Source organism: Ursus maritimus, unplaced genomic scaffold (genome assembly GCF_017311325.1).
Source record: "Ursus maritimus isolate PB19 unplaced genomic scaffold, ASM1731132v1 scaffold_16, whole genome shotgun sequence".
Classification (NCBI taxonomy): domain Eukaryota; kingdom Metazoa; phylum Chordata; class Mammalia; order Carnivora; family Ursidae; genus Ursus; species Ursus maritimus.
The window spans coordinates 12,533,444-12,556,710 of NW_024424008.1; the positions used below are offsets into that span (position 1 = coordinate 12,533,444).

General features: G+C 50.0%; 2 protein-coding genes across 3 annotated transcripts in view; one reads left to right on the forward strand and one right to left on the reverse strand.

The window, feature by feature from the left end:
* Positions 1 to 2,261: 2,261 nt before the first annotated feature.
* Positions 2,262 to 18,159, reverse strand: KCTD21 (potassium channel tetramerization domain containing 21). Of its 2 annotated transcripts, none has more exons than XM_008707386.2 (2): positions 18,100 to 18,159; positions 2,262 to 5,299 (listed from the first exon to the last, which is right to left on the reverse strand). In XM_008707386.2, exon 2 carries the CDS (start codon positions 5,267 to 5,269, stop codon positions 4,487 to 4,489), a length of 783 nt encoding a protein of 260 aa, XP_008705608.1. In that variant the 5' UTR covers positions 5,270 to 5,299; positions 18,100 to 18,159; the 3' UTR covers positions 2,262 to 4,486. The 2 variants fall into 2 exon arrangements, with proteins under 2 accessions (XP_008705608.1, XP_008705607.1); XM_008707385.2 differs by lacking the exon at positions 18,100 to 18,159 and adding an exon at positions 7,129 to 7,441.
* Positions 18,160 to 18,331: 172 nt separating this feature from the next.
* The window catches only part of USP35 (ubiquitin specific peptidase 35), a 51,742-nt gene continuing 46,806 nt past the window's right edge, over positions 18,332 to 23,267 (forward strand). The window contains exon 1 of the mRNA XM_040630906.1: positions 18,332 to 18,696. The gene's annotated coding sequence lies outside the window, so the exon portion shown is untranslated. The remainder of the gene's footprint in view (positions 18,697 to 23,267) is intronic.

Consider the following 23,267-nt stretch of genomic DNA (forward strand, 5'->3'; position numbering starts at 1 on the left):
GCTTGGGAACCTATGAGGCACCAAACAAAAGGGTGTTTATTAAGCAAACCCAATATGGGATTTATAAAGTGAACTAATTGGGGCTGGGGAGGGAATACCCATGTCACAACACATTAACCTTTGTCTTTAGCTGGCAGCATCTTAGAGGATTTCCAATGTGACTCAACTGGGCCTTTACCCAAAACCTCAGTAAAAGGGAACCTAGGCTTTGGGGAGGGACCTGGCGTGAGAATGGACTAGAACACTCTAGGGCTGCCAGCTAGATGGGAAATGTTGACAAAAGCTTTGAAATGCTTTGTATATTGGGGTGGAGGGCCAGGGAAGTTGGCAGGAAATAGGACCAGGCTAAGTGAGGGTCAGACACATCTGGCTGGGCATGCACTTCCTGCCCAGAAATCAGAGCCAGAAAGCGGCACCACAAGGCTTGTTGTCTTTCGTGTCGGATGGGGTTCTGGGTGCTATGGGTTGCTCAGTGAACCTCTGGCTTCCATAGGCCGCCTTTTCTCCTCAGGGCTCCCTCGGTCCCTGTGCCCCAGACGGGGGTGAACATGGCATCAGAGTGTCTCCACGGTTCTCTGCTTGGTGCCACACTGTCCTGAAGGTTCTGAAGGAGACTGAGGTCACGGGGCTGTCTAGGTAGAGCCGGGACCCCACAGGACCTGGAAAAAAAGCCCAGTCCTTCCTTTTGATGGGCTGGTCACTGAGGTGGTTTAGTTCTGCAAGATAATCACAGGGTGTCCTTTCTCTGCCAACTGCCCCCATCATCCCTGTGTCACCCCCCCTGCCCCCTGTCCAACACACACACCCAGGCAGACTCAGGCTGTCAGGAAAGGGGTGGGCTAGTTATTGAGATATGTGAGCTGAGAAACTGGTCTCAGGCTGACCTTGGCCCAGCCCCTAATCATAGTAGCCGGTTTTAGCAATGCTTTGTGAAAGAAAGCTGGACGTTTGGGGTGAACCAAGGGGCAGTTACAAAAGTGCTAGGTTTGAGATCATACATCTGTTTACAAAGCAGAGTGATTGCACCCTGGTCTCTGAGGCTGTGCTGGGCACTGGGGTGTATGTGGGGGAAAGCGGGCACCATGGCCACCTCTGCACAGGGAGCTCTGGCCTGAAGGCAGAACAGAGAGACACAAGGCTTGCCCTTCATAGAAGGGCAAAGGGCTTTGGGTGGTTCTGAGTGTGTGAGGTCACAGGAAGTTCACAGGAAACAGTGCCTGAGGTGGCCTTCAAGTATGCAGAGGCCCTATGTGGTGGCTGGCCTCAGGAACTGGTAACACCAAGGGGCCTTAGGGTTCCCTCCAGCACCCTTTCTGACCGTCCCTCTGCATGCTTGGCACCATGCCTGGGGCAGGAAAAGAGAGCTGACAAGTTCCCGTGTGCCTGCAGTTGCCCTTCAGTTGGGGCAGAGCTCTTGCTGTGCACAAGGCTGAACAGTCTGCTTGAGATGGCTGATGACCATGAGATCTTGTTTAGGGCAGGGAAGGGCTCACAAGGTGCATGCCCCTGCCTCCCAGGGCACGCTCGCCCCAGCTCCCTGGCCCCCCGGGACGGTCTACCTGTACCACTCTGTGTTCCGTCTCGGCTTGGCTGGGCAGACGCTGCACTCGCCAGAGAGGCGTGCACGGCGAGGGTGCTGGATGCACCACCTGTCGCTCCCCCCGTGCTGGAGCCCCATGTGAGGGCTCCCCCTTCCTGCCTGCCTCCTGGCTCTCTGCTGTTTCCTGGGCCCATGGTACCCGCTTAGCTCTGTCCCAACCCAACCTACACTTAAAGGCCCAACTTGGCCTTCCATCAGGCCCTTTGTGAGAACTGAGCTCGCTTTCCCCAAGTTCCCACAGCACATCTGTGGTTCTCTAAGCCTTTTCCAGACTGAACTTATTTGTGGCCGTTCGCATCCTCAGGGCCCACACACCAAATGCTCTAGGCAGGCCTGCTGAGTTGTGCTCTCGGGGTGCTCCTGGCACGGCGGCGCATCACGATTACGTCCCGAAGGAGCAAGCATTTACGGAGTTCCTAGGTGCCAGGCCTCGCTAGGAATTGCCACAGCCACCAGCTCATGGAAGTCTCATAACACTGGGAGGTGGGGTTGTTACCCCAGGAGGAAACAAATCAGAGTGGCCCGGTGACTGGTCCCAGGTCACACAGCAGGCGATGGAAGCCAGAACTCATTCAGGTCAGCTTGATTCCAAGGCCAGGGGTTTTTCCCCCTTAGAAGCAGACACGAAATAGCAACACCATTTATCATGTACACTGTAGTCTCACATACGTTATTTTGTTTGATCCTCACAACAGCCCTGTGAGGTAGGTAGGGTTACGTATTACTGTTATGCCCATTTCACAGACGCAGAAATGGAGGTGGCTCAGTGAGGTGAGTGACTTGCACAAAGTCACACAGCACATTAGTGGCTTCACAGATTCTTTACTTTCTCTAACGTCAAGCTGCGTGAATTAAGAAGCACCGAAAAGATGGAGAGAGAGACTTTTTATGGAGGAAGAAAGGGCAGCGGTGATTTACAAGATTTCTTCCTTCAACTGTTTTGTTGTCACAGTTTCTGCTGTCTGTTCTGACCTGGGTTCTCCTGAGTGACCTTCTTGGCCTTGGCCTGGGTCCCACTGGGGACTCCTGGGGGAAAAGGCTTTTATTCCCTAACAGAGGCAGCCTTGCCCACAGCCCAGCATACTGGCTCCCTACTCCCAGGGTGTAACTACGGGAAGTACCTTCCTCAGCCCATCTCCTGTGGGGGACTGTGTCACTAGGCTTCCCTGGTTTTGTCTGAAGGCCTCTGCCCAATGGGGAAGACTGTGGGACTTCCAAGGCCATACTCCAGGGATGGATCATAATGTGCAGTTTTGAGGCCTGCACTGTTCCTCACCTCCTGGGAAGTGGTGGCTTGGTGTGTCTTGCCCTGGACCTTCCCCCAAGGAGGTCCACAGGCTGGTTATGACCAGAAACAGTACCACAGGGGAAGGTCACTTCTTTCAGAGCAGTGTTGTAGGGACTGGACACTTCCTCCAAGAGCAGTGCTATGGTTCAGCCCAGTCCCAGACTCCTTGCTGCACACTGCCCTGTGAGCCCCTGGTCTCCTTCCTCTGGCAACACTTTCTTGGGGTGGCAAATTTTCATCCTTCAACAGGAGGTGATCAAAAGCTATGCAGAGCCATGGCTGGTGAGAAGGTAGGTGGAATGAGGGTCACAAACAAAGCAAAGCCATCAAAAAATGGGGCTGATTTACAAGGGATGGCAGGGCGGTGACCCCGGTTCTGAAGACAAATCCCAGGGGGAATCCTAATGCCAAGTAATAATATTGTTAGGGTAAGTGTCTGGCTTCTTAATAAGGGTGACTATTTTGAAAGAGAAAGTAAATATTTGGGTGAGAAGGAAGGTTTAGAACCAAGACTAGAAAATGGGAGTGGAAGGACAGATTTTGGTTTGATGTAAGGAAGGGCTTTTTAACAGCCAGCACTGGCCAACCCTGGCAGGGACTGCCCTGGGCATGACGAGCTTCCCGTTGCTGGAAGTATGCAAGCAGGGATATGGGATTACTTGAAGATGCGTGGGAGAGGCACTCTGCCCCGAATGGGCTGGGGTGTGCTGGGGGCCGGGGAGGACAAAGCGACCACTGGATTATTTTCCAAACCCTGAGAGTCCATAATATTATTTGTTTAAAATGACCTGTTTCAATGATACTTCAAATTCTTGGGGAAAAGGATTACAAAAGTCACAAAACGGTCCCCATTGTGAAATGCCTTTCACCGCACCGGCTCCAGATACTCTAAAATCTTCATAGGGACAGCAGCTCATTTCTGAAGTGAGAAATCCCCAACTGTCTACATTTGGCCCAGTCAAGAGGGATATCCCCATCTTCTGAACCTTGCTTGGACACTCGCTCCTCTTGGCCGTGCCACAGCTTAGATCTCTCCCCGCCACAGTGGGAGCCAAAAACGCTGCTCTGAAGTCCTACTGCACTTCCAAGCCGGCCAAACATGGCTGCCTCTGGGCGAACAAGTCCAAGTCCCGGCTGCTTCCTCGGGACAGAGGAGCAGGCAGGGTGGGACTCTCTGGTGACTCTACTCCTGGAGAACTGAGCGGAGCCTCCTGTTTGCACCCTTCCCCTCCACTGGGGGCTCCCTTCACAGAGGGCTACTGCCTGGTGGTACAGAGAGAGCCAGTGCCTGTGAAGAACCCGCCATTCCTCTGTAGCCAGGAAGCCCTCCTGTGGCCTTTCAGACACACCGGCAGACACTTCACCTGTCGTGACAAACTGCCCATCTCTAGCTCAAAGTGGCAAGGAAAAAGGTGGCTCTGTTGAGAGGACACATGGATTCCTATAGGGAGACTGCATTGTGGGGGGAATCAAGTCCTGCTACGCGGTTAATAGATTAGTGTAGCGCCCTGCCTCCCACCACTGGCGAGACACTCTCCAAGATCGTGGCTGACATGGAGCTTCTTGGGAGCCCCCCCTCCAGTGCTGCTGGGGTCCTTTTACCTGTACCGTATTAATCGAATAATCTTATTGTTCATAAAATCCACAGCGTGTGGGTGAGAAGAATCGATGCAGAAGCCGTCACTCAGAGCGATTTTCAGCACCTCTTCCACGAAGACCTGGAAGCTGTTGATCTGCTTGTTGGCCGGCACCACCCAGAGCCTCTTGAGGTTCTGCTTCGTGTACTCCTCCTCTGGCAGGCCCTCCACATTCGCCACCCAGTCCAGAGTCAGGTGGTTGGGGTCCTGCAAGTGGCTGGTGATGGAGGAGAGATTGCCATTGGAGCAGTAGAAGAGCTTGGAGCCCAGGAGCTTGAGGAAGAGGCAAGAAGTACTGAAGATGTTGGCGTTGAAGACCTCCATGCTGGAGGAGGAGAGGCTGTAGATCTGAGGTGCCTCCCGCACGGTGAAGTGGACTGTTTGCACACGCTGGTTCAGGGTGATGTTGAGCATGGCATTCTTCTCGGCCTTGGAAAGCTCCACCTCCTTCTCCTGCAGTGCCTCAATCAGGGGCTGCACCTGGTAGAAGTCAGCCTCCCTTCGGAGCAGGCCCATCTCCTGGAAGTCCTCAGGCAAGTCCAAGTGGGAGGTCCGCAGGAAGTTGAGGATGTAGCGGAACACTTTGCCGTCGCGGTCAATGAAGCAGTTGCCCTGGCTGTCCCTCTTGGTGGGCATCTTCCCACTGAACATGGCGCCCAGCATGGAGTCGGGGAAGCTGGTCAAGGTTGCCAGTGAGGTCGTATAGAGCTTCCCCCCAACGTTCAGGGTGATGGGGTCAGACATGGCAGGACGCTGGGGTGCTGGAAAGTAGTCCTGGGCAGGGAGAAAAGTGAGAAATTACCCAACCCTATCTGGGGTCTTAGTCTGTTGGGGCTGGTATAAAAGAATACCATAGACCGGATGGCTTAAGCATTTATCTCTCAGTTCTGGACACTGGAAAGCCCAAGATTAAGGTGTAGGCAGATTTGGTGTCTGGTAAGGGCCATCTTCTCACTGTGTCCTAATGTAACAGAAGGGGCAAGCGAGCTCTCTGGAGTCTCTTTAATAAAGGCATTAATCCTGTTCATGAGGGCTCAACCCTCATAGCCTAATCACCTCCCAAATGTCCTACCTCCTCATACCATCACAGTGGGGATGAGGATTTCAACACAGGAGCTTGGGGGGACACAAGCATTCAGTCCCTAACATCTGTGTATGCATAGCTCTCAACTCCTCATTGTAGATCAAGCCTACAGTCCTAGAGGTTGGAATGAATTAATATTGAACAAATGGATGGTTGATAATTGCCACACTGTCTAAAGCATATCAGGTTCACTAGGGAGTTTAAAAAAAAAAAAGGAAAAGAAAAAACAAAGCGTGGGTCCTACCCTCCAGAGATGGTTGTAATTGGTCTTTAATATTCCAGCATTGGTATTTTTTTTAAAAGCACCCTTGGTGATTCTAAATGTTAAGACAGAGAACCACTGTTCTAAGGAATGAAAAAAAAATGTGCTGGGATTGGATGCTCTGTCACCTGCTCTTACACATATTTGTTTATGTAATGGTCATACAACTTTTGACATAGATGATACCACCATCTGTCCCTATCATGCAGACGAGGAACACTGTCAGGATTCATTCCCCACGCCGAGAGACGTGAAGGGCCATGCCAGGATTCAAACCCAGGTCCCTTTATATGAGAGAGAAAAATATGTAAATGCTTGCTAGCCAAATACTGGTACATTCTAAGTACCTAGCAAATGCTCTGAGATTGCTGTCTTCAAGCCCAGCACTCTTCCTGCTGTACCAATGATGCCTTCTTATTATTTTTCTATCTCAAGGCATTTATGATGACTAGCTATGATTAGTGCCATTTCCATCTATCTCCCAGGCTTACAACGGGCCACTCGGCCCTCTGGGCTCTGACACCCTTTCTTGGACTCTCATCCTCCTGTAACCTCGCTGTAAGATGCACTCGGCTCCTGGTGGCCCGCCCTTTCCCATCATGAGGGCAGCCTGCCTCCTCTGAAACCTTTACGTTTCAGTGCAAATGTGGGGCTCGGCACTGAGCACCCTTTGCCAGATCTTTAACAAAGCCTCCAGCGTCTAAGGCTGGTGAGTCTCCTTCGACCTGAAGTCTTGGAGTCTAACTTCTCTTTAAGGTTCTCGAAAGCAGGGGATGTCCCCTCTCAGCTTCCTACATGATACTTTCCCAAGATCCCACCTGTGGAACAGATTAAGCAATCCTTCCCTGATGCTGGGCCCGAGGGGCACAGAGAAGACATGGCCCCTGGCTGCCCTCGAGAAGAGCCCAGCTGGCGAGGACACCAAGACAAGAAGTAGTGAGGGTGCAGTGACAAGGGGGACGGACCAACAGCTGTGGAAGTAGGTCAGAAATGAATCCTGGCATCCTTACTGTCCAGATGGGAAAACAGAGGTCTGAGGCAGGACCACCCCCAAAGTCACCCAGCAAGGGTGGCGAAGAGGTCAGAGGACTTCTCACCCTCACCATGCCTGCCTTCTGAGGCTGGCCGCACTAAGACCCCCTTACTGCAGAGGATGGAGACTCTTGCCAGAAGACGAGGCCATGCTGGCAGACAGACCTGCCCCACCCAACTGTCTGGGGGGTCGCCTCATGATTCCTTCCCCATCTCACGGGGCACCTTGATATTGCAGAAAGGCATCAACCATCTGGAGTGCCTGAAGAGGAACAAGCCATGATGAAGTTGCAAAATCGGCAGCAGAAGCCTGGAGCAGATGGGCTGAGAGACGGTGGGGAAGTCCAACAGAAGAGGTGTGGCGAGGGGCTGAGGGAGGGGTGGCTGCTGTGTGGAGACGTGCAGCTGCGGGGGAGATGTTTGGCTCAGGGCTGAGTCTGGTCAGTTCGCTCTCCAGAAGGCCCAGGCAGGAGACGGACCCAGGACCCAGGGCCACCCCTTCCTCATTCCAGAATCTTCCTTTCTTTCTAGAAGGTAATTTGCATATTTTAGTTTTCAGTCTCTCTTTCTCCTTAAGGCCCAGCCTCTGCGAAGTGGCTCAGCTCTATGGGAAGAGCAGACTCAGGCGTCAGAGAGGCTGGGCTGTCTTTGCTGATGGTTCTGTGGGCCACAGACCCCGTATCTCCTCTGTACGTCAGTGCTGAAGAGCTCAGAGCACTGGGGGTGGGGGAGACAGTCAGGAGCCAGAGGGCATATCTGGAGGCTCTTGGGTGGACACCCAAACTCCTCTTTCTCTGCTTGCAAAAGCAGCAGAGCACCTGCCATCCTGTCATCATCTGGGGAGAGGGTTGCGCCGGCAGATTGGGGGGGAGGCTGGGTAGATGCCAGGTCTCCTGACCACCCCGCCCCCAGGCTAGGGTGCTCTCTGTGGTATTCTCCCCATGCCCACAAGTCACAGAGCTCCTCCAAGCGCCTATTCTCTAGGGGCAGAACCATCGTGTCCACCATCACACGTGCACAGGCCCCGGTGCAGAAGGCACAATCACACGTGAAGACAGAACTGGCCACCTGCGGGGCACTGAGAAGCTTCCTGAGTCTGCTTTGTGCTCAGGTGGGGATGGACCATCCTCACTGAGCTACAGCCCCCTGGGTGCACTTAGCGGTCTCCTGGACATCTCCCCCTGGATGTCCCATGGGTACCAGAAGGCCTAATGCAGAATTTCTCTTCCCCCAGACCCACAGTGAACTCTTCTTGGCCACCCAAATGCCTGAGCCCAAGACCTGGGAGGCAGCTCTGACTTTTCATCCCTAAAAATTATCTTTTTCTCCTCGAACCCCATCCCTAAAGCTACTCCCAGAGCTCTGGCCTCGCTGCCACTTTCCTTCCATCCTCATCTGGTGCCCTGCCTTCTTTCTGTCCACCTTCCATTTTGGTCTTCCTGAAGCACTACCTGCCCATACCACCTTCCCCTTCCAGGCTCACCTCCAGCCCCCCCCCCCCATTCTATGCTTGGGCACTCCAGACACCCCTGCACACATCCTCACACTGTCACCTGCCCTGCCTTTGCTCTCCCTACACCACCCTTCTCCACCTTCTCTGCTGTCAACCTTTACGGCCCCACCTGTGAGTCACTGCCTCTGTAAGGCTGTCCCCAGGAGCTCTCCTCTTGGGGCTTCCTGGCCCTTTGCACAGTGCCCCTGGCGGTGCCCACCAACCCATCACGTTATGAACATGGCCCTCCTCCCTCGCTTTAACAAGATGCAGATCACTGGACATCCACATGCAAAAAAAGAACCTCGACCCACATTCTTAGACCATGTAGGAAAAATTAACTCCAAACAGATCATGGACCTAAATGTAAGATCTTTTGAAAACTTTAAAACTTCCAGGAGAAAATCTTTGTGACTTTGAGTTAGGCAAAGATTTCTTGGCTGGGACCCAAAAGGCACAAACCATAAAAAAAAATTGACAAACTAGACTTCATCCAAAGGAAAATTTTCATTTCAAAAGACACTGTTAAGAAAATGGAAATAAGATGAACTGGGAGAAAATATTTGCGGAACATAGATCTGATAAAGGACTGTTGACCAGAACATATAAAGAACTCTCAAATCTCAGGAGAAAACTGACAACCCAATGAAAAAACAGGCAGACGATCTGAACAAATATTTCACCAAAGAAGATATATAGATGACAAATAATCACATGAAAAAGGCTCAAAAGCAGTAATCAAGAGAGACATGAAAATTAACGCCACAATTAGATACCATTATAAGCCTATTAAAATGGCTCCAATAAAAAACGTAACAACACCAAATACTTCTGACTACACAGAGCGATGGACACGCACATGTGTTGCTGGTGAGAGGGCGACATGGTACAAGAACTGTGGAAGGCAGTTTGACATGTGGTTTCCACATGACCCAGCCATCCCACTCCTAGTTATGTGCCCAGAGAAATGAAGACATAGGTCCATGCAAGAACCTGCCCCTGGATAAGTCTAGCAGCTCTATTCATAATTGCCCAAATCTGGAAACAACTGAAATGGAAATGGTAAACAAACTGTGGTACAACCATACGATGGACTGTCTCAGGAACACAAAGGGATTAGCTCCAGACATATGCCGCAACAGAAGCGTCTCAAAAGCGTTATGTGAAGTAAAAGAAGCCAGCCTCAAAAGGTTACACGGTAGGTGATCCTACTTACGTAACGTTCTGAAAAAGGCAAAACTGTAAAGACAGCAATCAAGAGCTGTGATTGCTCCAGCCTGGACTGGGGAAGAAACTGGCTACAAAGAGGCATGAGGGGATATTTTAGAGTGATGGAAAGAGTCTGTGTCTTGATGTGGGGGTAGTCAGATGACTGTTATAAAGGTTCTAAAAATTCAGTGAGTTCAAGCTCCATGTGGGCATGGAGCCTATTTAAAAAAAAAAAAAAGGTTCTAAAAATTAATTTAACTGTAGACCTCAAAAGGGTGAATTTTACTCAATGTAAATGACTTCATAAACTGGAAAGAGAATCAAGAGACTGATTATGTCATGAAATCATACAGTGGGTTGTGACCAGCTACATATACTGTTGGGAAACTTTTGTTTCAGTTTGTTTGTGTATGAACTGGATGGTGATATAAAGTGTATCTTCATACTGGGGGTTGTGATAAAAAATATTTTTGAAAACCACAGCCCAGGTTGTGATCTCCTTGAGAGCAATGACACATCTCACGTCCCTGCAGGGGCACTGCCTAGCACACAGTGGGTGCTGGTGACATGGTGATGGGGGAGGGGTAGGCAGCAGGGATGGACTGAGACAGAGAAGGAATGAACATTTACTGAGTGTTTAACTACATCCAAGGCCTTTACACTCACCAGCTTTAAAAATTCTTATAGCAACGCTAAAAGTAAGCATCATTCTCCATTTGGCATATATCAAAGCGGGACTCGGAGAGACTGGTGACTTGCTCAGGACACACGGCCAGCTCGCGGAGAACCCATCCTTGGCCCACTCAGGCTGCAAAGACTTGTAATAGTGACAAAAGGCTGTACTAGCTTCAAACAAGTTTGAGACTCTGCAAAGCAGCCTTAGGAACGCTGCCCTGTGGCTTGCTTGGCAGGATGGCTACCACTTACTGAGTGCACATCTCCTGCTCTCACTACTTTAGGAACTTCATTTCACACTTGGGAGCATTTTATTTGTAATAAAAATACATAGAAAAGTATAGACGATGATACTATTGTGTTAAATGCTGGACATGCATTCTCTCATTTGATGTCGTCGCAAGCATCCTGTGAGATAGAGACTGTTACCTCCGTTTGACAGATGAGGCTCAGAAAGTTTAAGAGTCATTGGAGGAGCTGGGATCTGAATCCAGTTGTGTGTGGGTCCAATGCTTCTGATCATTCCTCCTTCCTGCCACGGGGTCTCAACGTGAGTGAGAGATGCACACTCCCTATTCTCTGTCCAGACCAGATGGTAGGGTCCTTGGGTTGGCTAGTCCGCTGCCAGCCTGGGCTCTGCCCATTCCCATCAAAGGACATGGGGACAGGACCCAAGGATGGCCCAGAGCGCCTCCATGGCTGACACAGGGCAAGTCCACTGAGAGACCCAACCCCTCTTATTTCAACAGCAGCAGATGATGTCTAATGACAAACTGTGGAACACAAAAGCCAGGTTTTTCAAAGCCACATTAGAAAAGAAGGATGAGAGGGGCGCCTGGATGGCTCAGTCAGTTAAGCTTCTGCCTTCAGCTCAGGTCAGGATCCCAGGGTCCTGCGGTGGAGCCCTGCATAGGACTCCCCGCTCAGCAGGGAGTCTGCTTCTCCTTCTCCCTCTGCGCCTACCCCCTGCTGTGCTCCCTCTCTCTCAAATAAATAAATAAAATCTTAAAAAAAAAAAAAAAGATGGATGAGAATGCAAACTGAACCAGGAAACAGATAAAAGAAATCATACCACTGCTTCGGAATGAGTAATTTTTTCGGAAGCAGGAGACTTTCCAAGTCTGCCTTTCGACTTGAAAAGAACCAAGAAAAAGATCAGCCCTATTTCCCTTTTGGAAAAAAAAAAAAAAAAGACTAGTGTCAGACCAGGAAATTATGCCCTGCTGATCGTCGGACCATCTGACTGGGGTGGGAAGGCCAGGGGACCTAGGGACTTGCAGTTGCTGCTGGAATTCTGTCCTCCCTGAAATAGGTCTGTGGCCCAAATGGGAGGGCCTCCTGAGTCCCCGCCTGGTGCCGTGTGAAGGGCAATTCCAGTCTGGGGCCTGAAAATCACCCGGGTGCAACCTCTACATTTCTGTGACACAGAAAATAGAATTCTTTGAGAGCAGATGTCCTGTAAGGCAGGGCAGCCAACATGGCTCTAGAGTCCTACTTTAAAACTCTGTCCTGGCACCCACCTGTCCCTGCAGGGGCTCATGAAGGACACAGCTAATGCTCGCTGAGTACCATACCCCCTCTAGCTGTGCTACACATATTAGCTCATTTAAGCCCCGTACTGCTCCTTCAAGGGAAGTATTATCTCCACTTTACAGACGAGAACCTCAGGCTCTAAGAGGGAGGGAACTTGACCCGAACAGTGACAGGGCCAGGATCCAAGTCTAGGCCTGTCTAACGGCAAAGTCCGTGCTGTGAATAAAGGCCATGGAGAGATCTGGCACTTGTGCCCTTCCTACCTCTTACCAGGTTATCTTACACTTGCCATCTCAATTTGATTCTGACCTACATAAAGACCAGGGCGTGGAGAAGCAACATTTCCTGAGAACCGAGCACATGCCCTGAGCTACGTGAGGCATTTTTCTAGAGATGGTTTTGTTAAAATACCAAACTGATGCTGTGAGGTAGGTATGAGTATCACCCCAATTTTTACGGTTATAAAACTGAAGCACCGAGTAGTGAGGATAGCTGCTTAAGATCACACAGCTGTGGGTAGCAGAGCTAGAATTCCAAAGGAGGTCTCTCTCCAGAGCCTGTGCTCCCTCCAGTAATACAAGCCGTAATATTTTATTAGGAAGCATAAATAGGGTTTGAAAAGATACCTGTAATTCTTCGGAGATGAAATATCTTAAAGTTGTTCTAAAATTAACTACAGTTGTTATGTTATCCTTATCCAAATCCCAATAGTATTTTTTTCCAAGGATTAAAAAAAAAAAAGATTAACAACCACTCTGGAAAACTGTATGGAGGTTCCTCAAAAAGTTGAAAATAGAGCTACCCTACAATCAGCAATTGTACTCCTAGGTATTTACCCCAAAGATACAAATGTAGTGATCCAAAGGGGCCTGCACCCCAATGTTTATAGCAGCAATGTCCACAATAGCCAAACTATGGAAAGAGCCCAGATGTTCATCGACACATGAATGGATAAAGAAGATATGGTATATATACACAATGGAATACTACTCAGCCATCAAAAAATGAAATCTTGCCGTTTGCAACGACATGGATGGAACTAGAGGGTATTATGCTAAGCGAAATAAGTCAATCACAGAAAGACAATTATCATATTATCTCACTCGTGTTTTAAGAAACAAAAGAGAGGATCATAGGGAAGAGAGAAAAAAATAAAACAAGATGAAATCAGAGAGGGGGACAAACCATAAGAGACTCTTAAACTGAGGGTTGCTGGAGGGAAGGGGAGGGTGGGGTAACTGGGTGATGGGCAGTAAGGAGAGCACGTGATGTAATGAGCACTGGGTATTATATAAGACTGATGAATCACAGACCTGTACCTCTGAAACCAATAACACATTATATGCTAATTATTTGAATTTAAATAAAAGAAAAGAAAGACTGAAATCTTAACTTTGATAGAATTGACGAGTGATAACCTGAAAGAATATTTCAAAGAGTAACTACCTTAAATGCTAGTTAAGATAACTAGTAACTACTAGTAATGCATTAAAAAGGACTATAACGCAGTGACATTTCAAACTGTGGTATTAAAACAATAAAAAAAGAGAAGGAACTTTGTAATACGTGTGTTGAAAAGACTGATTAGCAATTATACACACACACATACATATGTCTATCTCCTTACAACAATAACTCTGAGATCCTGGCAGGACAGATCACATTATTTTTATTTCACCAATGCAGAGAAAATAAATCCCTGGCCCAGGGCTTCATATACATCCTTGACTTCTGAGTCATGACCTGGAGGAGGTTCTGGGCTTGGACATTCTTCAGAGAACCAGTCCTTTGGAGGCAGCCCGGGTTCTTCTCTAATCTGGGTCTTGAGCAAGAGACTGAACCCAGCCACAGAGGTTTTAGCCAATAGTCTGTACATTCATGGAGTCCTGGCATAGGCATGAACTTTCTGTGCAATTTCCTACAGTACTGCCCACTGGGCTTCTATAATGACACTACTTGCCATGCAATCTATTCCTTCTACACAGTGAGGACCACATGCAACAACAGTAAATCTACCGATAATTATTTCTCTACCTGCCCATTCATCCGTTCATCAATTCTTAGCTCTGCTCAAAGAGCCCAGAAATGATTCCAGTAGCAATGAGCACACCTGGCCCCAGATCTTGGTTTCTAAATGTTATCTCCTACAAAAAGAAACCAGGGTTTCCTGGGGAAATCAATGATTCCAGGACTTTGACAGAAAAAGTGCAAGGCAAGCCTGGGACAGCTCTTGCCAGATGGCAAAGAAGCAATCAAAGATTAATGAGATCCTGTCAGAAGAACACAGGAGATCTTAAAAGTTCTCATCAAAAGAAAAAAACCCACTATTTTTGTAACTACGTGTTGTGGTGGATGGTAACTAAACTTATCATGGTAATAATTTCACAATATATACATATATCAAATCATTATATGTGATTTATGTCTCAATTAAAACAAAACACAACACGACACAGGAGCTGCCCTGAAGGGACTCTCCTTGGCCAACTTTGGAATAATCTGAGTACCAAAAAAGATTGAAGATGATAATGGGCTATATTACACACTGAATTAAAAAAAAAAAATCATGAGTCTATGTCACCCCAAAAAGAAAAAAGACAGGGAGAGGAGAGTGAGAAAGACACAAACACAGAGGAAAAAATTATTCTAGGGGCTCCTGGGTAGCACAGTCGTTAAGTGTCTGCCTTCAGCTCAGGGCGTGATCCCAGCGTTCTGGGATCGAGCCCCACATCAGGCTCTTCCACCGGGAGCCTGCTTCTTCCTCTCCCACTCCCCCTGCTTGTGTTCCCTCTCTCACTGGCTGTCTCTATGTCAAATAAATAAATAAATAAAAATCTTTAATAAAAAAAAAAAGAAAAAATTATTCTGTAACAAAGAATACCAGCCAATAAATACAGAAAGAATGGCATAATTAGAAAATCACCATTTTGCAACCCTCAGTGTTGCAATTCGGGCAAGGATCATCAATGGATGTAGTGAGAGGTACAGAGAACACACAATTTCGACAGTCTCGAAAATTACAGAGATGGAGAGATCAGGCAGTTGTGACCTTAACCAACAATCAAATTCAGCATTCATGGACAGAAGAACCCTGATACCATACGCTTTCTGATGTGATGCAGTAAGTACACAGCATTGTGAGAAAGAAAAAAAATCCCGAATCTGATCATTGATAAAAGAATCAAACACAAATTTACATAGGTTGAGGAGGCTTTCTAGATTAAATGAGATGCTTAAAGAGATAGAACTAAATATGACACATGAATCTTGACAGCATCTGGTAAAAAAAACTACATAAGATATATTTTGGCAGTTGAAGAAATTTGAGTACCCACTGTTTATTAGATAATATTGACTTCTTTCAAATTTTCTCAGGTATGAGAATGGTATTATGGTCATGTCAGAGAATTCTGTAATTAGGACACATGCTGAAGAATTTAGGGGACAGGTATCAAGACATCTGTAACTTTTACGTAGTTCAGCAAAAAGGTGTGTGTGTGTGTGTGTGTGTGTGTGTAAAAGCACAATCAGCGAAGGGTGAATTGGTGCAGCTAAGTGAAAGGCCACTCTTTAAACTTTTCTGTAGCCTTGAAAATTCTAAAAATATATTTATTTTGAAAGGGGGAAGAAAAGAATGCTCCCCTCATAGGACTACAGATGTAAAATTCCAGCCACAGTGCCGGACCCCAATAAATAGCCAGATTCAATAAACAGGTTTGTTATTACTACTCCCAAGAAGCATTATAATCTGGTCATTCTCCTCTCCACGTACTGCTGTGCTTTGGAGGATGAGGTAGCGAACTAGGGCGAAGCTAAAAGAGCCCACAGTTGGGGAGGAGGTAGAATTTAAACCTGAGTGGTCTCTCTCCATAGAACCACCACTCACAGAAAGCACAACGAGAGGCCTGCCTGTCTCTGTGCTGGGATCCAGGCAGGGAGAAGATGGCTGTCCAGGCCTTGCTTCCCCTGCCTCCTCCCAAACCCAGGGTCTCTGCTACTACGGCAAGAAAGAAACTCCTGTTACAGCTCACCGAGAACGTTGACCAAGAGGGGCCCATTCTGGGCCTCAGAGATGAGGATGGGCAAAAAGAACTGGAGGGGTTTGGCATCACCCGGGCCTGTGTTTGAATCAGGCTCTGCCACTTCACTAGCTGTGTGGGCCTGGGCCAATTCCTGGATAGATGGTGACTGTAACTTCAGCAGTAATGATAACGGCTGACATTTTTGAGCAGTTATTCCTATGCTAGGCACTTTACGTCTGTTGAGTTCATAGATGAAGCAGATCCTATTATTACCCGTACTTTAGAGACCAACCATGCCGGCCCTCTCTTAGCTCTGCAGTTTGGTACCTGCCATCCCTTCTGCCTGCACTTTGAAGGAAAAATCCCATTCATCTACCAGGCCCTTCAGCCGGAATTCCTTCCTTCCTTCTCTACATTTCCAGAGCATTTTATTTTCACCCCTTACCAAAGCCTGCTTTACTGAGTAGATGGGTGCCTGGCCATCCTGTCGGGGCTGGGATCTCCCCTCTCTGTTATCTCCTGAAGCAGAGTAGGGGAAGGGGAAGAAATTTCTTCCCCTGCTTAGTCAGATCCATTTTCCTCACCCCAGACTACACCTACCAATGGGGGGGGGGCAGTTATTAACATCTCCCGAATTTTAAAATATTTTTATTTTAAAATACTTTCTTCAAGTTTCAATTTGGGATCTATGGCAAGGCCCAGGTGACCACCTGAAAGTAAATGTAGGAATTCCCACCGTGTAGGAGATAGATTGAATATGGCCGGGTAGATTTTAAGGGTGACAATACTCAGAGTGAGTAATGTGTTTCCCAGTAAAACCAGATGAGACTGCCCCCCCCAACCCCAATCCACCAAGATAAAAACTGGCTCACAGCCCTGGGGACTGTATGGGAGCACTACCCTTCACCTCCCCTTCCTGGCCTCCCCACACCCAACAGCTGTATCTTCAGCCCTGTTTTGCCCAGTTCATATCTCTAAGAAGCCTACAGGTTGCTCCATTACCCCACAACCCACACTGTAGTGGGAAAAGGTGCCATCTACACTCAGGGGATACATATGGATCCTGCAAGGAGCTGCCCAGTAGGCACAGCACAGGGAAAGGTGAGCTGGAGGAGGGAAGCCACCTCACCTGGCAACCTGATTTGCCCATCGGCACAGCAGAGTATTCTCTTACCTCTTGCACACTCCCAACAACCACCACCATCCCCCATCCCTTTCCAGATTTTTCTTTCATCCTCTCAGCTTACTCTCAGGCTTCATCTTGTGGTTTTCCTCAGGCACAAGCACTCTATTTCAACCACTCTCTTCCTTATGACCTTTCTGCTCCTCACAACCATTATAATTTATATAATTCAAATGCATCTCCTCATTTCATCCTCACACTGTCCATAGGAGGGTTGCCTTACAGGCTGGCATTCAGAAGGGTTGAAGCTGGTCCTGTCACACAACCTGCATAGGGCGAGACATCTAAACTTGTTTCTTTCCTGCCATCCACTCCAGATTAAACCTCTGCCTCCTTGAACTGCAGGAAATAAAGCAGGGCATTTAGAGTCGGGAGTCCTGAGTAGTTTTGGGCAAGTTAGTTCACTTCTCCCTACTCCTGGAAGCAGATACGGTGATGCCTCTACAGTGTATAAGAGTTGAATGAGATCATGTGTGTGACGCACTGAGTTCAGGGATGGTCTCTTTATTTCTATCACAAGGGAAGGAACGTGTTCTGTGCATCCACGGGTGTTTGCCCACTCGGGTACCCCGGTACCCAAACCATATTAGCGCGCGGCCGACCCTGGGCTTTCCAAGGCCGTGAAGGATCCTTTCCATCTTTGTGTCTCTGGCCCTCCTTCTCCAGTGCTTTTTGGCCCATTCCAACCAGTCTAACCTAGGCTTGCTTTATCGGCTTTTTCAGCACTCACTCCCCAGCCCTGGCCACCCGCTTCTCCGACCTCACCCGAGTTCTCCTCCTCACCTAGAGACTCCGCCCCTCCTTGCCCCACCCACCAGACTCCTCCCACGGTGTCGACCCTCTTTATCCGGGCTTTTCCAACCTTCCCCATCCATCAGACTCCTTCCACCAGCTCCGCCCCCTCTCCCCAATTATCGCCCCCTCCCCCGCAGCCTCTGGCGTTGCCATCCCCATTGCACAGATGAGAATGGCGAGGCTAAGGTAGGTAAGATGACCTCTCATAGTAGGACAGGTGCCAGGTGGGCCCGCGTCCCCTCACCGGCTGTCTCTGCGCCCCGCGACCCCGGCCGCGCCGCACCCACCTCCTGCCCTCGCTCAGCAGCCTCCCCTCCACGGGCGGCCAGCGCAGCTTTGCAAGGGTGGGGAGGAGAGCCGGAGCCCAGCCCAGGGGCGTGGCGGCGCGGAAGCCGCGCGCAGCGCTCCGGGATTTGTAGTTCTCCCTAGGCTCTTTGCGGCACCGCACGCTTAGAGCAAACTCCAACTCCCAGGAGGCATTGCAGTGAGCCCTCCAGCTCCCCGCCTCGCCCCCTCCAGATCTCAGGCCGGCTGGCCTTAAAGGGGACGCGGCCTGAGTGGCGGTTCGCGGGGTGGCCCCGCTCCGGCTCCTCCCCGTTTCCCGCACCTCGCCACTCCCCACGCTTGGTCCCGCAGCCCCGCAGCCCAGCGGCGGAGCGGCTGACTCGGGCTCCCTGGGTTCAAGCTTGTGCAGAGCTGGGTGGGGAGTTTGGACTTTGCAGTGAATGCAGCATCCCTGCCGGCTGGGACCTGGCGGAGGGCGTCCCCACTCCAGGGGGAGCAGAGGACTCGCCCTGACCTAGCCTGGCCTAGCCTAGTCCTGCCAGGCCTGAGCGCCCCGCCCAGGAGCCGGCTCTGAGGCCGGGGCCACCGAAGTCCCAGAGGTAAGGGGGCCGGGGGCGTGTGGGCAGGTTGTAGGGAGGGAGTGTCTGCACCCGGGCGGTTCGAGAGCCTTGGGCACGCGCGAACGGCTCTGAGAGTTTGGGGCTGGGAGAAGGGAGGTCTAGGTGCATCTTGGGCCTCGCTGTGTGACCTTGGGCGAGTAGCTGCCCCTCTCTGGGCTTCCACCTCCTTCATCAATTGTGTTTGGAGGTGATCCCTCCCTCTCTCCCAATACAATGAAGCTCACCGGCCTTTCGTGGGGTCCGCAGCTCCCACCTGGGCTGGGTGCCAGTGCACCGGTATAACTGGAAGGAGGGGTGGGGCTAAGATAGGGCATAACCTGGGGGGCCAAGAGGTTGCAACCGCTTGGAATGGGCTTTTGCTCTTTTCAGCATGCTTGGTCAGGCGTACCCCCCTACAAGACTTGAGACTCCTTGTGTTAGCCTGGTGCCCGCCCTTCCAGAAAGCCTGGTGTGGGGGTGGGGACGTGCCTATCTTAAGTATGTGAGGGGTGGCCCCAGAAGGGATGGGTGATTGTGGTGGGTTCCTGAGAAGGGAATACATGCTCTCTCCTCCCGTTCCGCTTCAGTTAAAGAGCAGTTGCTTTTTACCAGTAAAACCCTTTCTTTCTTTCTAGCAGACAATTTGGTGGCCCAGACAAGGGCCTCCCAGTGGGAGAGCAAGGGGATCCTTCCCAGGGCTGCCTTGGGGAGAAGAAATTCAGTTAAAAAAATTCAGAGACAGATGCTGCTGTCCAGAGACCTGGGTAGGGGGTTGCCGAGAGGGACAGTCTAGTGCTCCCCAGGTGGCTCGGGCACCCAGGGGAGTCAGAGGAGGTAGACTGGATGTGAGGATAAGAGAGGAGAAGAAATGGGCTCCTCAGCTCTTAGGTGCTGAGTTGGGGCTTGGAGGGTCATCTGTGCTCTGGAGTAGGGAGGGGTTGAGTGCTGAAGCCCCCTCCCTGTCCTATGAGATTCTGTGAGTTTTTGACCTGAGGGATAACCAGGGACAGGTTTTGTTTTTTTTTTTTCTCCTTTTTCTTTCCTTTCCTTTCCTTTCCTTTCCTTTCCTTTCCTTTCCTTTCCTTTCCTTCAGTTTTGGTTGTTTGAGTCATTTCTAAATGGCTAAATCCTCACTCAGTCCTGTCCAGTGACCTCTGTAGGGACTTTCTTGGCTAATGTTTGAGTGTCAGGGTTATGGATATGCAGGACCACCTGGCAGTGACTGGGCCAGTCCCATTGGCCACTTAGCACTCCTTCACCTCTGTGCCTGGTCCTGTGCTGGGCACTGGGCACAGATAGGGGATTGGACCTCCTTCCAAAGGAGGTCCCAGCCTGGTGAGGGAGATAGACATAGAATCCAGTGACACTGCTGAGGGATGAGAAAAGCAAAGAGGGCCTTGGGAAGCTCAGAGACTTAGACTGCAAGGGGGTTAGGAAAGGCTTCCCAGAGGAGGGGGCATGTGACCTGGGCCTTGGAGGATGAGTCAGAATTTGCCAGAAGAGGGAGAAGCCTTTCCCAGCAGAGAGGACATCACCAAAAGGTGGCCAGCAGGAAAAGCCCACTGCCCATATTCCTTCAGATTTGTCACCAAACAGTGTTTGTCAAGTTCACGTCCACCCCTGCCCACCATCAGCCAAGTGTCACAGAAAGGGCTTGAATGTCAAGCTCAGGAGTTCAGATCTTACGCTGAAGGGGCTGTGGAGCCTTGAGAGTTCTGAGCAGGGCATGGCAAGATGGAACTTACCATCTCAGGAGATTAATCTGACCGTGTTTGCAGGGTGGGTCACAGAGACCTGGGAGGGATGAGGAAGCCTGAATTGGGGAGCAGGGCATTGGACACGCACGCACACACACACACACACACACAGACGCGGTGCTTTGGGGGTGGTGGAGATGAGTCAGGCTTCACCATGCAAGAACAGAGATCTGTCAATACACAGTGGAAATGTGGAGGGTCATCCAAAAGGGACAGATAAAGGGATCTGGGCCTTCCAGGGGAGAGATCGTGATGTTCCTATATGCTTACTGTGTGCCCTGGAGCAGACTGGGTGTTGCTGGGACTCTCAGGCTGTCATGCCAGCAATGAGAGATATAAGCCAAGGGCTTGGGGGAAGAGCAGCGGCATTGGGTGGGAAAGGCTAAGGGGTGGTCCGGTGGTCATCTCCCATTTGGGGGCTCAGAGGCTCAGAACGGTGAAAGATCACCTGCCTTAAGGCTGTGGGCACCATGGGGCATAGTGCCTGGGCTAGATTCGAAGGCTGGACTCTATTCTGCGTACCTCTGTTGGAAGATGGATTGAGGGAGGGAATGAGGAGATGGGGTTAGAAGGCTACCGCGCTAGTCCAGGCAAGAAGTAAAGAGGAGCTGATCTTGGGGGCTGCTGGAGTTCAGGGGGAAATACTAAGTTGGCAGTGAGGGATGAAATTACCGGGAGAATTGGCGAGATCAGGAGTGTGTTTCTGCTTGTCTCCTTGCCTAACAGTGTCTGTTTCCCCACTTGGTGCCAGATGGCCCAAGAATAGACTCATGACTGTCCCAGCCTTCATCTTTTTTATACCTTGTCCCTTTCCCTGTCAGGGCTGAAATGGTCCCCATTTTCCAGGTGAAAAAGCTGAGGAGCCTGGCAAGGACTCAACCAAGGTCACCCGGTGATTCAGAAGCAGAGAACCTGGGTCTCATGCTTTTCATGCGGGCTCTGCTAAGGGATGACACGGCCGCTGTGTGCTGCTGGACGCTGCTGAGCTTGGTGCGGGGCGGCTGTCTCTGGGTCAGAGCCAGTGTCGACAGGCCGTCTCCTGTCCAGAGCCTAGAGGAATAATCCACCCTCCCCTGAGGAATGCTGGCAGTCTGCTGCTTCCTCCCCCAGGGAGACCAAGTACAGGTTCTTATCCCACTCTGTCAAGGCTCTCTCCCTCTCCCATGTTGATCCTCCCTTTCCCATGAGTGCCCTAGGGAAATCAGGCCTGGTCCTGCCTCCCTTCTGTGGCTCGTGATGGGGTCAGGTGAGCTCCAAGCCTCTAAAATCCTTTTGCATGAATGCACCCAAGATATTGAGTGGCTTTAGTTGGTGACTATGGTGACAGCTGACCTCAGACTGCCTGTGTGGGAGTGGGGGCAGGTAGGCAGGGCTTGCCTGGAGTGGCCAGGCCACGGACTGCACGGAGGCTGCATGGTTGGCCTCGGAGATCACAGCCCTCACAGAATGGCACCACTGCTGGGCTTCCAGCTGCCAGGTGCAAAGGTATCGGGTAGAAAGATATGAAATTGCCAATATCTGCTCCTTTGCTTTCATGTGGTTCAACCTGATATCACTTACCCCATTTTACAGAACAGAAAAGAGGCTCATGATGTGATTTGCTCAAGGTCACATAATGAGTTGCAAGACTAGAATAAAATTTGCCCAAGGTCACACTAGAATGTAAGACTCGCCATTCCTAGTCTGTTTTTCTTTCCACTTCCAGAACCTTCCTAGCCCCAGAACTCCATTTCTGCCTGCCCCCAGGTCCTCTTCCTGCACACATGATGTCAATATCCCATCGATTAGGGTTTCTTCTTGGCTGCCTGAATAACAGGATTTCTTGGCATCCTGGGTTGAAAGCATATTAAGTCCACTAGCCTGGAGGGCAGGAGTAGGGGCTTGCAGGGCTGGTCTACAAGGGAGGTTGGTCGCAAGCACTGCCTAGGAAAGAGAAGACCAGGGGTAATGGGAGACCAGTTTTTAAAGACCCATGTAAAGGCATTTTTTACCATTTTTACCAACATGTCTGCCTCCACCACCAGAGTGGAAGTTCCTAAGGGCAAGGGCTTTGCTTCTAAATCGAAGGGGACTGATTCATTGAGCACTTCCCTGTGCCCAGCACCATGCCGAGGACTTTATATTTGCTTTAACAACAGCCCTGCAGGGTGGAAACAGACTCAGCGTAAGTAACAGGGATGGTAAGCGGACTTCATTTCCAGATGAACCTCATTCAGAGTTGAAAGAGTTTAACACGCTATTCGAGGAGGCTCGGAGTGGCCCTTGGCCACATGAATTTGTGCTAAGTTACCAGGTGGTTCTGAGGCAGCGAAGCCAGTGTTTGGGAACCACTGATCTGTACTCTGGCTTCACCCACAGTAATCTCAGAGTTGCCAGCCATTGAGAAATAAGTCCTAGTCCCTGCCTTGGGGAGCTCACAGCCTGGTGAGAGAGACAAACAAATGGGCCTATTGCTTTTAACACATGCAATAATGGAAGCTTGGTCTCAGCCAAGAGCTAGGACAGAGAACGGAGCATCCCCACAGGGCCTAGCACAGTGTCCGGATCCCACGGTATCTGTGGTTCTGAATAAAAGTTTCTGGCCCCTCATTTAGTAAATGTATGGCTTGTCTCCACACCAACTCCAGGTCTCAAGAATAGTTCTTGCTGAGCCAGTAAGTTTAAACACCTACTGTATGCTGGACTTTATATCAGGTCCTGCCTAGAGTAGGATTAAACAAAGAAGAAATGGCTCTGTCTTCTTGTAGCTGAAAGTTGGATATGAAGAGGACAAGCTTTACCTCTGTGAACCAGGATGAGAATCAGGAGTAAAAG